The sequence below is a fragment of the Littorina saxatilis genome, linkage group LG17 (genome assembly GCF_037325665.1).
Source record: "Littorina saxatilis isolate snail1 linkage group LG17, US_GU_Lsax_2.0, whole genome shotgun sequence".
NCBI lineage: Eukaryota > Metazoa > Mollusca > Gastropoda > Littorinimorpha > Littorinidae > Littorina > Littorina saxatilis.
This window is the reverse complement of record NC_090261.1, coordinates 68,259,789-68,275,326: the sequence shown is the minus strand read 5'-3', so window position 1 is coordinate 68,275,326 and position 15,538 is coordinate 68,259,789. Positions and strand designations below refer to the sequence as shown.

The 15,538-nt window shown below is 44.2% G+C and overlaps 1 protein-coding gene across 2 annotated transcripts in view; it reads left to right on the top strand.

The window, feature by feature from the left end:
- Positions 1 to 15,538, top strand: part of LOC138952306 (DNA repair protein RAD51 homolog 2-like) — a 77,519-nt gene that overhangs the window by 41,907 nt on the left and 20,074 nt on the right. For both annotated transcript variants that reach the window (XM_070323943.1, XM_070323944.1), the window contains exon 7: positions 14,228 to 14,297. In XM_070323943.1, coding sequence (XP_070180044.1) covers positions 14,228 to 14,297 — 70 coding nt within the window. The remainder of the gene's footprint in view (positions 1 to 14,227; positions 14,298 to 15,538) is intronic.

Genomic DNA, 15,538 nt, shown 5'->3' with positions numbered 1-15,538 from the left:
GAATTCAAGGAAGGTATTGCAATCCTAGGAGACTGAGAAACTGTGATAGTGTGTCGAAACCAAACTCAATCGTTTGACATTGAGGTTGGATTAATTCCCAATGTTTGTGTTTGTGTTCAAGGGACATACACTGCATGGTAGAATGTTGACGGAGACATTTTATTTGGGAAACTGTTCTTGACTTTTACCTTGAATGATTTTTGTTATTTGATTGCTTTGTTATTTTATTTTTATATAATCCATTACACCCTGGTTTTTTGCAAAGGTTTGTAGAAACTTTGAAGTAGCAGCAACAACAACAACGAATTAGTACACAATCCTCGTCGATACATTTGTTGCTCGATTTTGCTTGATTGGGAAAAGTAAGGAAACAAAGAATGAACAAACAAATGAACGGAGAGATAAACGAGGAACGATCTAATGAAAAATAAAGGAAAGAACGAACGAACAAAGAAACGAACGAACGGACGAACAAAAGAACGAACATACGAACAAACGAACGAACGAACAACCAACCAGCCAAATAATCAACCAATCAACACACAGGCTAGACACTCACTTCGAAACAAAGTGCATTGACGCAGTCATCAATCTCGATCATGTTGCCACTATATATTGTTCGCCTCATCTACCTCCCACCACCCAGTGACAGTGTAGAGCTCGCTCAGCACGTGAGACAGGTGCACAGTATGGGTCAATGATGAAGCGTGCATGCAGGCGCCCCTGGGGGCTAGGTGGGCCATTCAGCACGATAGCCCTTATCGGGGCAGGAACGAGGTTTGGCTCCCACTTCTCTACTTGTGCTAATCTGTATCGTCCCTCGTTGTTAGAAGGTCTATCTGGGCTGTACCGCCATTACAGACAGGTTTTACTGTTTGGGCCCAAGAATATGTAGTCATTTTGAAGCACAGAGACGGTGTGTGTGTGTGTGTGTGTGTGTGTGTGTGTGTGTGTGTCCGCTTGTTATGATGCCTTTTTCTTTCAAAAACACGCAGATCGGAGTTCATTATTCACTGAGACGCCCACGGTGTGTCTCCACTGGTTATTCCAACTGAGCTTCATGTAGCTCAGCCTACCTTAGTTTCAAGGAGTGTAACTCTTCAACAGCCCATAGAAACCCTGCCAGAGTTATTTCCGAACATCGTCTATTGGCATGTCGATTCCGGTCGATACCCATACATTATTATTATGTTATCCAAATCGGTGAGTTTGCTCATTGTTTCTGAGACGTGCGTGCGTGAGAGCGTGCGTCTCGCATATAAAGTTGAGAAGTTGCAAAAATATACTAGGGTAGAATGAATGTGAATTAGACACTGACACTGTATCTGCTTACACCAGCTGATTCAACAATCAACATTTGGGGGGTGGTTCTGGTTTCTTATACTTATTTCTATTTTCTCTTGTGCTCTATGCTTACAGACATCTTTTTACTGAGCTGTGCTCACTAACCCCCGAGTTATTTCTCTTCTGCAGACAGTTTTGAGAAAGGACATAAGGCGTTCGTCGCTATACTGTAAACTAAAAAAATCGCACACCATATTTTCCCCTCACGATGTGCGTTATCTCGTTGACTGCAGAGGTCTTATGTTTAGTAACCTCTCGCTGTTTTCCTTGGCTGAGAGCCAAACTCTGCAGAGGTATGTGACAACTGTGATGGGGGTCCGGTTTCCGTCTCATATATGTTTGAGAAAGAAAAAAAAAGTGTAGATAGTTGCGGGGAAGTCGACCAAAAATCAGTTCGCAACTGAGACAAAGATTTAAATTAATTGTTCTCTTCCGATGTGATACTGGTTTGTCCCGTGTGGAAAAGAACGTATTGATATTACATTGGCAATCTGAGGCAAGAAAATGGCGATCACCGGCCTTCGTGGCGCAGTGGCTAGCGCATCGGGCTATAGGCCGGGAGGTCGTCGGTTCGAATCCCTTGAGAGTCATGTGGGTTTTCGGCTTATGACCGGGTCCTGCCCAGAGAGGAAGTGCTATGGCTCATATGGAAAGGCTTGAATCACACAGTCGAGTGTCATTCACTTCGAGAATGTGAGCCCATGTGAAATACCTGACCAACACTCCAGGTGTAGCAGTTCTCGGGCCTGGTTGACGCCAGGATGTATTATGACAGTAAAGCGTTGGGTGCTGGCCGTGTCACGTAGTCTCAAAACGTAATGGCAATTCCTATCATCATCATCATCATCATCATCATCATCCCCCAAATCATCAATCATAATTAAAAAATAGACCGTGGCAACAAAAAACAAAAAAACTAAAAAAAAAGAAAACCAGAAAAAAGAAAGTTGAAAACCAAAAGAATTGTGTACTCACCGACACAAGGACAGCACAATTATACGAATGTTCGCTTATAAAAGCTTCTTCAGGTAACAGACAAAACAAAGGACAACAAAAAGCGAAAACAACACTAACGGACCGAACAAGGACAAGGTTGGAAAAGAAGATGGAGGGAAACACTAAAGGGAAGGAACTCTGGCCACGGAAAGAAAATAAAGGGGAGAGTAGTGGTTATAGGATGTCAAGGGCACACGTACACAAACTAACTGTATTTCACATTAATAAAAAGAAAGACAAATGACGATCTTTGTTTCGGCTCCGTTCTCACTATTCGGTCGTTCTCTCCACAATGGCTAAATCGTGTTGGCCCGTGTGGTGTGGTGTGGTGGGTGTTCTCTTGTTTGTAATACAGTTCGATGAAAATAAAAATCTCTGTGGTTGTAGCACGTGGGCCGGTGCCCTTCTTGCCGTTTTGGCGTGACAGCAAGGGATGCACAACATACAGTTATCGCTTTCAGTATAACGACGAACCATTGACTAATAGCAATCATTATGTTATTTTCGGCGAAAATATGAAACACAACATAAATGGAAAAAGTGGTGGATGGTGTTTCTGTTTAGTAGTAGTATGTACTGTAGTTGTAGCAGCAGTAATAGTCATGGTTATGTTGAACTTGAACGTTTAATTTCAGGGACGTTTTTCTACCACAATCTAAGCCTCTGATTTTGCAGAACTTGCTCTTGAAAAATAACAATAAGTAGTCATAGTAAGCTCAGTCGTAGTAGCTCAAGTTGTAAGGTAAGTAGAAGTAGTATAGGCATCCGTTCATCTTGGGGGTGCCATGGATTGTTGTTCTCACTGATGTCTCCCATGGTAGAAAAGCAGCGTCAATAATGGTTATGACCAACGATTTATTCGAGAAATACAGTGGGGAACGAAAGTGGACCTGAAAGCAAGTAGTTGTCAAACTTGAGGTTACATCTTGGAAAAAGCACAAGACCAAATGCGCACAGAAAAGATCCGTGTCAGAGTTCGGTGGGTTATAGAAACACATAAATACGAAGCATGCATTCCCAAAACTCGGCGTATTGCTGCCTAAATGACGGGGTAAAAACGGCTATACACGAGTGTACGTCGGAGTTTTGGCCCATGAACGAAGAAGAACTTGAGAAGAAGAAGAAGAAGGACAGAGAACTGGCTGGGTGGTATGACCCCTGGACAGAGAACTGGCTGGGTGGTATGACCCCTCACTTGACCAGCACAGATGTGCGCACGTGCAATTTGTCTCATGCGGGAAACAATGTTATTGCTTGCTAACACTTATAAAGTTCACAATTTTCTTTTTTCTTTAACGTCTGGTGTTTGGCTATCTATCTTTGGCACTTTGCTTTATTCGCGCCACCCATGGACCACACACGCGATTGTTGCGGATATAAATATTGTGAAGAATTTTGTGTAAGTGTTGGGCGAGTGAAGAAAGCGCAGTGATTGCAGAAGCTTAGCTGAATTTAGGAAAGCAGAAACTGTATAGAGAATAACAAGTTTCTGCTGGAGGTTGGGGATGAGAATGTATGTTGGGAATTCGAAGCAAACCGTAGAGATAACCTTTGTGTGTGTTTATGTTCGAAATGCTTATCGTTGTAGTAAGTTGCAGGTGTGAGACTGCAGGCAGATTACAAGACCTCAGTGTATCGAATTATGGACAGATGCCTCTGTTTTTGTTGTCCTTTATGCAGTGTTTGATTGCGAACCTCATCGAGAACAGGTGCATGCTAAAGTGTGTGAGATTGTCATCACAGCGACTTATACAGGTTTGTGCGATTTAAAATTGAATACAGGATCTCGAGATATAACAGTTTGAACTGTTAACTCTCCTTCCATGTTGCTGAACACGTTCATTATGATTTTATTGACGAAACGGACATTTTTGTCCTCTTAATAAGAACTCGCTATGCTCACCGTTCTTACTATGCTCACCGTTCTTACTATGCTCACCGTTATTACTATGCTCACTGTTAATATTACTATGCTCACCGTTCTTACCTTGAATCACCAGGTTCTTTGGGACTGACGGAGTCGCCTCTCCTATATATATATTTCACACTCACACACATACACACACACACACACACACACACACACACACACACACACACACACACACACACACACACACACACACACACTTTTTATACCCCCCCACACACACACACACATACACACACCTTGACTTATGCCGTCACTTCCGCATAATCAGAGTGAGGCAGAATGTTAACCAATCGCAAGAAAAAGGTCGAGGTCAAGCCAGCTCCGTGGATCCCAGCTGGCTCATTGGTAGTAATTTCGCAATTACCCTTTGTTTGTTCGGCTCCTTAATTTCGGGGGTGCCTGTTAGTATATCTCTTGTAACTCCTGTATCTGACGTGTGTTGAGATAAAGGGCTAAGTGGCCTATGGACAGGCCGACTACCCTCGTTATGTGTGAGGGTCTGGGTTTTTGTGTCGGCAGTGATGGTGAAAGTGCTAATGATGAGGTTGGAGGTGGGGGTGGTGAGGGTGATGAGGGTGGGGCAAGGAAGGGGGATTGTGTGTGTGTGTGTGTCCGTGTGTCCGTGTGTGTTTGTGTGCGTGTGTGTGTGTGTTAGTGCGAGTGTGTGTGTCTGTGTGTGTTTGTGGTGTGTGTGTGTGTGTGTGTGTGTGTGTGTGTGTGTGTGTGTGTGTGTGTATGTGTGTGTATGTGTGTGTGTGTGTGTGTGTGTGTGTGTGTGTGTGTACGTTTATTTTCATTTTTGTATGTGATTGTTTATCAATGCCTGGGCAACATTTCGCTATTTTTTTTCTAGTTTGACGACAGATTTATGACAATAATAGACTTTAATTTCATTAGAGAGAAAGGAGGGGGGGGGGGGGGGGGAGGGGGGCGGAAGGATTGCCAGATATGCGGGGCTTTATGAAGAAGACGTTTTTCTTGTTAGTTTTTGTACAACTTTTCTATCCCGGACCTGTATCTATTCGATTTGACACATAGCTAATCTCTTTCCCCTGCAGCATATGAAAATGATTTGCCAGCATGACTTTAAACACACGGATTTGCCCTGTAATGCGCAGGTGTGGCTTGAAGGGAGAGCACTATGGCAGGTTAATTGATGGCACGACTTGGGTTGTGCCCCCTGCCTCGCCAGAAGACAGACCTATGGAAGCGCGGGGCAAAGAGCCAGCTCGCGAGATGAGTGAAGTCATCCTTTTAATCCTCTGCCGGCACCCTTCCCCTCCTTCTCGCCCACAGTTCCCCCTCCCTCCCCTTGTCTTGTCTAAGGCGTGAGAATAGCGAGAAAATACCTGAGGTTTACAGGTAAAACAGGTAAAAAGTCAGCATGCTGAGAGTTCTTGGAGCTCGGGGTGCCGAGTGTCAATACTGGTGAGATGGAAAGGGTCTGGTTCGCGTGGTTGGGTCAAGTTTCAGTTGTTAGAACTTTGCAGAAATAACCGAATATTCTTTTTACGAGATTTGTGTTAAAATAAAAGAAAGAAAGAAAGAAAGAAAAAAAAACAGAAAGTAAGAAACAAACCAACAAACAAATAACCAACCAACCAACAAACAACCAACCAACCAACAAACAACTTCTTCTTCTTCTTCTTCGTTCATGGGTGGCAACATCAACAAGCAAGACAGGGATAGATTAGATAAATTCATCAGGAAAGCAAGTGGGGTGGTTGGGAGGAAGCAGGACAATTTCACATCAACACATGAACGACGACTGACTGACAAGGTACAGAAGATTTTGGCTGACGACTCGCACCCACTCAGACCGGAATTTGACAGTAGACGGACAGACAGGAGCAACAGATTCAGACAACCAACCGCAAGATCCACACGCTACAGAAATTCTTTCATTCCATCTGCAATTCACATCTTCAATTCTCAGGTGGGGCGGTAGATGCTGGTGTTGTCGCTCTGATGCACGGGGTCAGTGTTCTGTATTGTTTCAGTATTGTTGATTTTGTTTTGCATGATTATATACTCTTATTCTACTCTCTTAGACAATATGTGATAACCGGCAAGGTGCTGACTTTCGTTTGTGCATTGTTGATGGTGAATGCATGTTAATTTATTTTTAATATACTTTCTTATGTGATAACCAATGTGCTGTATTTTCTCAGGACAAAGAACAAATGTTTATTTTGAATGTTTTATGTATGTTATTATTACGGACACAAACGCTCAGTAATGCAATTTCTCTTTTAGAGATTAATAAAGTTATTGTATTGTATTGTATTGTATGTATTGTAGACTCCCAAGTTCACTCATGTTTTTAGCACGAGGGGATTTTTACGTGTATGGCCGTTTTTACCCCGCCATTCAGGTAGCATACGCCGATTTTGGGGGAGGCATGCTGAGCATTTTCGTGTTTCTATAACCCGCCGAACTCTGACATGGATTACCGGATCTTTTCCGTGCGCACTTGGTCTTGTGCTTGCGTGTACACACGGAGGGGGTTAAGGCACCAGCAGGTCTGCACATAAGTTGACCTGGGAGATCGGAAACAAACTGCAGTCATGTCATTTCACGAGAGTTTTGCGCTGCGAACCTGTCTATAACGAACACCCAAGGGACCGACCAAAAGTGGTCATGGAGAGGTGGTCGCTATATCTAGAGAGGTGAATCATATTGAACAAAAGCTCGCCGGGATCATTCGGGATAGTCGTTTTGGGCAGGTGGTCTTTCTCGAGAGGTGGTCGCTATATCTAGAGAGGTGAATCATATTGAACAAAAGCTCGCCGGGATCATTCGGGATAGTCGTTTTGGGCAGGTGGTCTTTCTCGAGAGGTGGTCGCTATATCTAGAGAGGTGAATCATATTGAACAAAAGCTCGCCGGGATCATTCGGGATAGTCGTTGTGGGCAGGTGGTCTTTCTCGAGATGTGGTCGCTATATCTAGAGAGGTGAATCATATTGAACAAAAGCTCGCCGGGATCATTCGGGATATTCGTTGTAGGCAGGTGGTCTTTCTCGAGAGGTGGTCACCTGGGCACGTTCGACTGTATTACTTTCTCAAATGTAGCGCCCCTCCACATGTAATTGGTCAACTGCAGGTGGTAAATAAGTCTCGCGGGTACCACTATTGCCACAACCATCGTCCGATTACCAGGTCCGTTTTAACACTTTCTACCCCACCTATGTTGACCCAAGTTTTTTTTTAGCCGAGACCAGCTGTGCTGCAGCAGGTCACTCAGAATAGTAGTAACTGTGTAGTTACTGTGTATCAACACGCTGGAATGCAGGCGTTAGATGGACGTTACAGGAAGCGACTGAAGCTAACAGTCTGAGCGGATATATATCCGTACCTGGTCAGATAGAGCCATATGAGTGGGTACGGATATATCCGTACCTGGGAGACAATGAGTTAAGGTGCTTTCACTCGTTGTTGTTGTTGTTGTTGTTGTTGTTGTTGTTGTTGTTGTTGTTGTTGTTGTTGTTGTTGTTGTTGTTGTTGTTGTTGTTGTTGTTGTTGTTGTTTGTGCGTGTGTGTGTGTGTGTGTGTGTGTGTGTTTTCATTCGGACCAATTCTTTGCGATGGTGCCACGGTACATTAAAACAGGAAGGTGTATTCATTTGTCAAGGCCAGATCTTGCGTCTGGTCAGTTGTACTTAGGGACTTAGGCGGAAGTTTGCGTATTTACACGTACCTTTCTATTCTTCCCGTGAAAACTATAATCATAATCACGCAACACGCAATATCGGTCCAAGCTTCAACTCGGACGCAACAGCCCTGTCAAGTTGTTTTGTGAGCACGGAAGGATTTTTGTGTGGGTGACACCTATATCTAGTTGCGAAATTAATTCAGCAAACTATAGACGATTTTCGGAAATAACTCCGTCGGATTTATATGGGTTGTGAAATAGTAAATACCTTGCTTTACCTCTGACAAATAAAGTCACACGTGCTTCTGTCTGGACACATGTTTCTGACACAACCATCGCTAGTGATTGGACCCTCCAATGTTTGTCCGAGTAGAAATCAAGGGTATTCACTCTTTCACAACCAATGCAAATCTGACAGAGTTATTTTTGAAAATCGTCTATTCCCTCTCTGCACGTGAAGTAGTTAGGCTGATGCTATCTTGTTTGTTCATTTGAACTTCGCTATAATTTATTGGGTGGGTGATAGGATGCTCGGGGCAAAAACGTGCGATGTGGACCCTGTCAGTGTGGGGAGTGAGATCAGCGCTGGATTTGGGTGCTGTGCTCATCCACCTGACTGCCGTGAGAAGTGCAGGGTGCACGTGCACTCAATCCGCACTCACCTCGTATCAGCTGACTTGGCAACAAGACGAGCTTTTTTGTTCTCTCTGAATCTCTCTATCTCTCTCTCCCTCTCTCTCTCTCTCCCTCCCTCCCTCTCTCTCTCCCTCCCTCCCTCCCTCCCTCCCTCCCTCTCTCTCTCCCTCCCTCTCTCTCTCTCTCTCTCTCTCTGTCTCTCTCTCTCTCTCTGTCTGTGTCTCTCCCTCTCTCTCTCTCGCTCTCTCTCTCTATCTCTCTCTCTCTATATATATCTCTCTATCTCTCTCTCGCGATATATCTCCCTTCCTCCCTTGCTCTCTCTCCCTCTTTCTCTCTTTGTGTCTTTCTCTCTCTCTCTCTTTGTGTCTTTCTCTCTCTCTCTCTCTCTCTCTCTGTCTCTCCCTCTCTCTCTCATTCTCTTTCTATCTCTCTTTCTCTCTGTCTCTGTCTCTCTGTCTCTGTCTCTGTCTCTGTCTCTGTCTCTCTCTCTCTCTCTCTCTCTCTCTCTCTCTCTCTCTCTCTCTCTCTCTCTCTCTCAGTCTTGGTCTGGTTGTCTGCCACTGTCTGTCTGTCTGTGTCTGTGTGCGTTATGTCTCCGGTTTTTTTACATTCAGGGGTTTACTGCCTGAATACGTTGACAATGAGACAGACACTTGTTCTTTAACTTTCATCGGCATTTCCAATAGAAGAAAGACAGACAGCCAGACAAACACACAACGACAAACAAATTCGGACAGAATACAGACAGAAAGACGGAAAACGGTAAGAAAATGCTCCCAACAATCTTTTCTCACATCACTGTTCTCTACCAGTTGCGTTTCAGGAGGACACTTTCAATAGTCTGTCTTGCTCCTCCCCAAACATAAGCAAAAACTGAAGTCTGAGCCTGTGCAAAAGAAAACTGTGAAAGTGTGGAATGAGGAGAGTGTGGAGAGACTGAAGGGGTGTTTTGATTGTACACTGTGGGATGTTTTTGAGGATGATGATATTGACAAGATGACTGATGTTGTTAGCAGTTACATCAATTTTTGCACTGATATATGTGTAGAAGAGAAAACTGTCACTGTCTATCCAAACCAAAAGCCATGGGTGACAAAAGAGTTTAAAGAGGCACTTAAGGAAAAACATGATGGGCCTGAGGGGAAAAGAAACTTGAGGAAAGTGTCAGAAAAGTGCAGAAAGAGATACAAAGAGAAAGTAGAAAGCAAACTGGCACAGGGGGATGCAAAGGGGATGTGGGAGGGTGTAAGGGAGATAACTGGTACAAAAAAGAAAAAAGCCACAACCATCTCTCAGGGTGGTGATCCAGTCAGTCTTGCTAATGAACTGAATGGTTTCTATGCAAGATTTGACAAGCCTGACAGTCAGATGCAGGAGGTATTTGAAGAGCTAGAGAGAGTCCAGCCTGATGATGGGTTGAGGGTTAGTGAGGAAGAGGTGAGGGCTGTTTTCTCCAAACTGAAGCCAAACAAAGCACAGGGACCAGATAACATTCACCCTAGGCTACTCAAGACATGTGCTGAACAACTAGCTGGTGTTTTTCAAGCAATTTTCAACATGAGCCTTCTGGCAGGCAAAATCCCCTCTCTGTGGAAAACCTCCAAAATTATCCCAGTCCCCAAAAAAGCAATCTGCAAAGAAAACAATGACTATAGGCCTATAGCATTGACACCAGTGGTGATGAAATGTCTTGAGAAGCTGGTGCTGAAGCGTCTCTTGCAGGAAACTGAGGATCAGATGGATCCGCTACAGTTTGCCTACAGAGCACGCAGAGGCACAGACGACGCTACCATTCTGATCGCTCACAGCATCCTTGAACATCTAGAGAAGCCCAACACCTCAGCTAGAGTGTTATATGTGGATTTTAGTTCCGCGTTTAATACAGTCAAGCCTAGCCTCATGTACGACAAGCTGAACGCTCTGTCAGTCAGTCCACAGATCATCAAGTGGATTATCGACTTCCTGGTGGGTCGATCTCAGTACGTGGCAGTAGACGGGGTCATCTCAGACAGCCTCGAGATCAGTACAGGGAGTCCACAAGGCTGCTGTTTGTCTCCGACAATCTTCACCCTGTACACCAACGACTGTAGAGCCACCAATGGCAAACTTTCGAAGTTTGCTGATGACTCAGCTCTGGTAGGCCTGATACAGAATGATGATGACACAGTGTACAAACAGGAGGTGGACAAACTAGTAGAGTGGTGTGACCAGAACAGCCTAGACCTCAATGTGGGCAAAACAAAAGAGATGATCACAGACTTTAGGAGAGGGGAAAAGGAAACAGAGCCACTAGTGATAGGGGGGAAAGAGGTAGAACAAGTACAAGAGTACAAATACTTGGGCTGCATCATCAGTTCAGATCTCTCGTGGTCAAAACACATAGCCAAGGTAGTTAGCAAGTGCAATTCAAGATTATACTTTCTGAGGAAACTCAAGCAGTTCAAGGTCTGCCCTGAAATACTGGCAATGTTCTACAGAGCCAGCATCGAAAGTGTTTTGACCTTCAACCTCATGGTATGGTACTATGGGGCTACTGTAGAGGACAAGAGCCATCTGGCAAGAGTGATCAGACAGGCAGAAAAGGTGGTTGGGGTTCAGTTCCCAAGCTTGGATGAACTGGTGCATAAGAGAACAGCCACAAAAGCACGAAAGGTCGTTGAAGATGAATCGCACCCCCTGCATGATCAGTTTGCACTCATGCCATCTAGGCGTAGATACAGAGCTGCAAAGTGTAGAACCTCTCGCATGCGGAAGTCGTTTATTCCATCCGCCATCTCAGTTCTTAATGATACCACTTAGTGCATGCATGTGAAACTGAAAAATGTACAATGGTGTTTTCCTCAGAGCTAGCTAGGAATGCATTGTACTCTAATGTTGTCATGTTATTGTTGTGTTTTTTATCTTCATGTTTTAAAATTATCTCCACAACTTATAAAGTATACTTTTACACTAGAATTATGTTTAAACAAATTAAGTATGTATGTTTAATATTATTCTTATGAAGTTTTTTTACAACTATTTAGAATAGAACAGGATGGATGTTTTGAATGTCAATCACTGGGAGCAGTCAGAAGAGTAAGAATTTTGTTTTGTTCTCACTATCATTTGCTTATGAAGATCATGATGTTGTTCTATTGCTTAGTCAGTCCTAGAAATAATGTCCTAGACCTGTCTTACCTTGCTGTTATCAGTATTTTTGCCCTCTTTCATTACGATGCTATGGTATTTCTGTGGGTCTCCACATGTGTTTGTTTATAAGGCGGAAGTGACCTCCCCTTGTACACAATAGGCCCTCAGAGGAAGCCTACGGACAGACTACAATAGAACATGCACATAACACAGAATGTCTGCACAGCACACACACACACACAGCAATACAGCACACCGTCTTGTACCTCCTTCTGCCCTGCCGAAGTCGGGGTATCCTTTTTAATCCACCGAACAATTAATATCCACAGCCATGTGTGTCTCCTGCCTCCGAACACACACGCTACAGAGCTCGACTCGATGTGCGCAGTTTCGTATAAAAATTATTTTCCAAATTTCCCCACTGTGTTTTATAAAATAATCATATTATGAAAGCACATACATTCTTATCTTAGTTGTTATGTATTCATTGTTAGTAAACATCGGCATTATTCATGTTTTACTTTAAACGCAATCATTGTTATTTATAGATCACAGGCACCTGATGTAAGTAGGTCACACACGTGTAAATGTTGTGCCCAGTCCTTGTTTTTGTTTCTGTTATTATTTTAGTTAGCAGGTCTAGTTGAGCACGTATTAAGTATCATGTACCCACTACTAGTCATTGTGCATTTTAGTTAATGGACTGATGATGTCATTTGTATGGAGTCGACGCACGTGCGAGGATATGTATGTGTGGGAGGGGGGGGGGGGCGCGGGAGATGGAAGCTTGCTGTATGTTATGTAATGTATATATTGTGTGTGATACGTGGAAATGTGATACTATTTATTTGCATGTATGATACAGGTACAAATGTGATAATTGTAGGCTTATACTAGTGATTACTGTGTGTGATACATGAAATGTGATATGAATGCTGTTTTTATATGTTATACTCTTACTTTCTCCCAAGCGCAAGACAAATTCTTCTATGAAAATTGAAGCCAATAAAATTTGAGTTGAGTTGAGTTGAGTTGATAATCCCGGCAGTATTTTCACATTTTTACTGTCTGTTTTGTTTTGAGTAAATTCTTAGTGTGCCCCAACCCGCCCAAATATATCAAGCTACGCAAATCACACAAAACCACACGAACTTTACCATTTTCTCTCAGGTTACCAATTCATCAAATCCTCGTAATCCCGATGGCTGAACACGGAGATTTGCAATAAGAACATAAAAATCGTTTTTGCAAGTCGTGTACAGCTCTTCGGCTTTTGGCTCTCAATCCTCCCTTCGGGGGGTAGTGAGAGAGAGAGAGAGAGAGAGAGAGAGAGAGAGAGAGAGAGAGAGAGAGAGAGAGAGAGAGAGAGAGAGAGAGAGAGAGAGAGAGACAGAGAGAGAGAGAGAGAGAGAGAGAGAGAGAGAGAGATTTGGGACGTGGAATTTGAGCAAGTACACCTCATCTGATAGATTATCTCTTGTTTGCATGCCTTGACTTCATTTTTTTCTACAAAATGTCTCGTATTTTGTTGGCACAATGCGCTGTTCTCATGGGTATCTGGTAACATTTGCCCGTTGCCTTGGCATTGGTCTTTTCTGTGTTTATTTAGATGCAGAAGCCCTTCAGATACAAATGTTGCCTTGCCTTGCCATAGCTTTCTTGTGGTCAAAAAGGTGAAATCTGTACACAGCACAATCAAAGCTGAATTCATAAAACATAATTATGTCCAAATTAACATTAAAATACCGTTTTCATGTTTTGTTTTACATCCCGTTGTTTGTTCTGTTGTGTACGGTGGAAGATTTAAAAAAAAATTCATTGCAATATCTTTTTGAGGCAGTACTATATCTTTTTGAGGCAGTACTCGTCAACTGTTTGAAATAGACGTGTTTGTGCGTGACTTTCTGGGGGTGTTTGTTTGTTGTTTTGTTTGTTTATTCGGTGTTTTTTTTCGTGGCACATCAGCATGACGTGAACACTCTTTTCATTAAATTGTATATCTCTGTAATGCAATGGCTTAATTATTGGACATGCCTTCAACAGTGAAACATCCTAGTGTTGCTGATGGCTATTTTTGATTTTACAACGCGAGAAGAAAACCAGCGCCTTCACTGTGGCCTTTACCACAATCTAATAGTTTCTGCTAAAATATTCTGCCAAGAACAGACATAGAAACTGTCACTTAAACGTCACAAGGGTAGACATATTTTAAACACAGATTATCACCGCAGTCACCATGGTCGCCATCACAATTATCTTCGTCAGCTTCAACATCATCATCATCATCATCATCATCATCATCATCATCATCAGTAGCAGCACCAGCACCAGCGGCACCAGCGTCTGCATCGTCGTCGTCACATTATCGTCATCGCGGTAAACACCTGCGACAGTCACACTAAGTGGTTGACATGCGTTGCTGAATTATCACGAGACTTGGCCTCTGTGTGTTAGTAAAATGCTAAAAACTGGTAGTTATTACAGTAGTTGTTATCTTACATTAATTGTCAACAAGCTGTTGTGATGGTTTCAGGTGATAGTGACGAACCAGATCACCACACGCTACGGTCAGCGGGCTCCCGTCTCATCACCACACACCCCTGGTAAGTGACGAACCAGATCACCACGCGCTACGGTCAGCGGGCTCCCGTCACATCACCACACACCCCTGGTAAGTGACGAACCAGATCACCACGCGCTACGGTCAGCGGGCTCCCGTCACATCACCACACACCCAAGGTAAATGACGAACCAGATCACCACGCGCTACGGTCCGCGGGCTCCCGTCACATCACCACACACTTAAGGTAAATGACGAAACAGATCACCACGCGCTACGGTCAGCGGGCTCCCGTCACATCACCACACACCCAAGGTAAGTGAAGAACCAGATCATCACACGCTACGGTCAGCGGGCTCCCGTCACATCACCACACACCCAAGGTAAATGACGAACCAGATCACCACACACCCAAGGTAAGTGACGAACCAGATCACCACACACCCAGGGTAAGTGACGAACCAGATCACCACTCACCCAAGGTAAGTGACGAACCAGATCACCACACACCCAAGGTAAGTGACGAACCACATCACCACACACCTAAGGTAAGACCGGCACGGTTGGCCTAGTGGGAAGGCGTCCGCCCCGTGATCGGGAGGTCGTGGGTTCGAACCCGGGCCGGGTCATACCTAAGACTTTAAAATTGGCAATCTAGTGGCTGCTCCGCCTGGCGTCTGGCATTATGGGGTTAGTGCTAGGACTGGTTGGTCCGGTGTCAGAATAATGTGACTGGGTGAGACATGAAGCCTGTGCTGCGACTTCTGTCTTGTGTGTGGCGCACGTTATATGTCAAAGCAGCACCGCCCTGATATGGCCCTTCGTGGTCGGCTGGGCGTTAAGCAAACAAACAAACAAACCTAAGGTAAGTGACGAACCACATCACCACACACCCAAGGTAAATGACGAACCAGATCACCACACACCCAAGGTGACGAACCAGATCACCACACACTAAGTGACGAACCAGATCACCACACACCCAAGGTAAGTGACGAACCAGATCACCACACACCCAAGGTAAGTGACGAACCACATCACCACACACCCAAGGTAAGTGACGAACCACATCACCACACACCCAAGGTAAGTGACGAACCACATCACCGCACACCCAAGGTGACGAACCAGATCACCACACACTAAGTGACGAACCAGATCACCACACACCCAAGGTAAGTGACGAACCACATCACCACACACCCAAGGTAAGTGACGAACCACATCACCGCACACCCAAGGTAAGTGACGAACCACATCACCACACACCCAAGGTAAGTGACG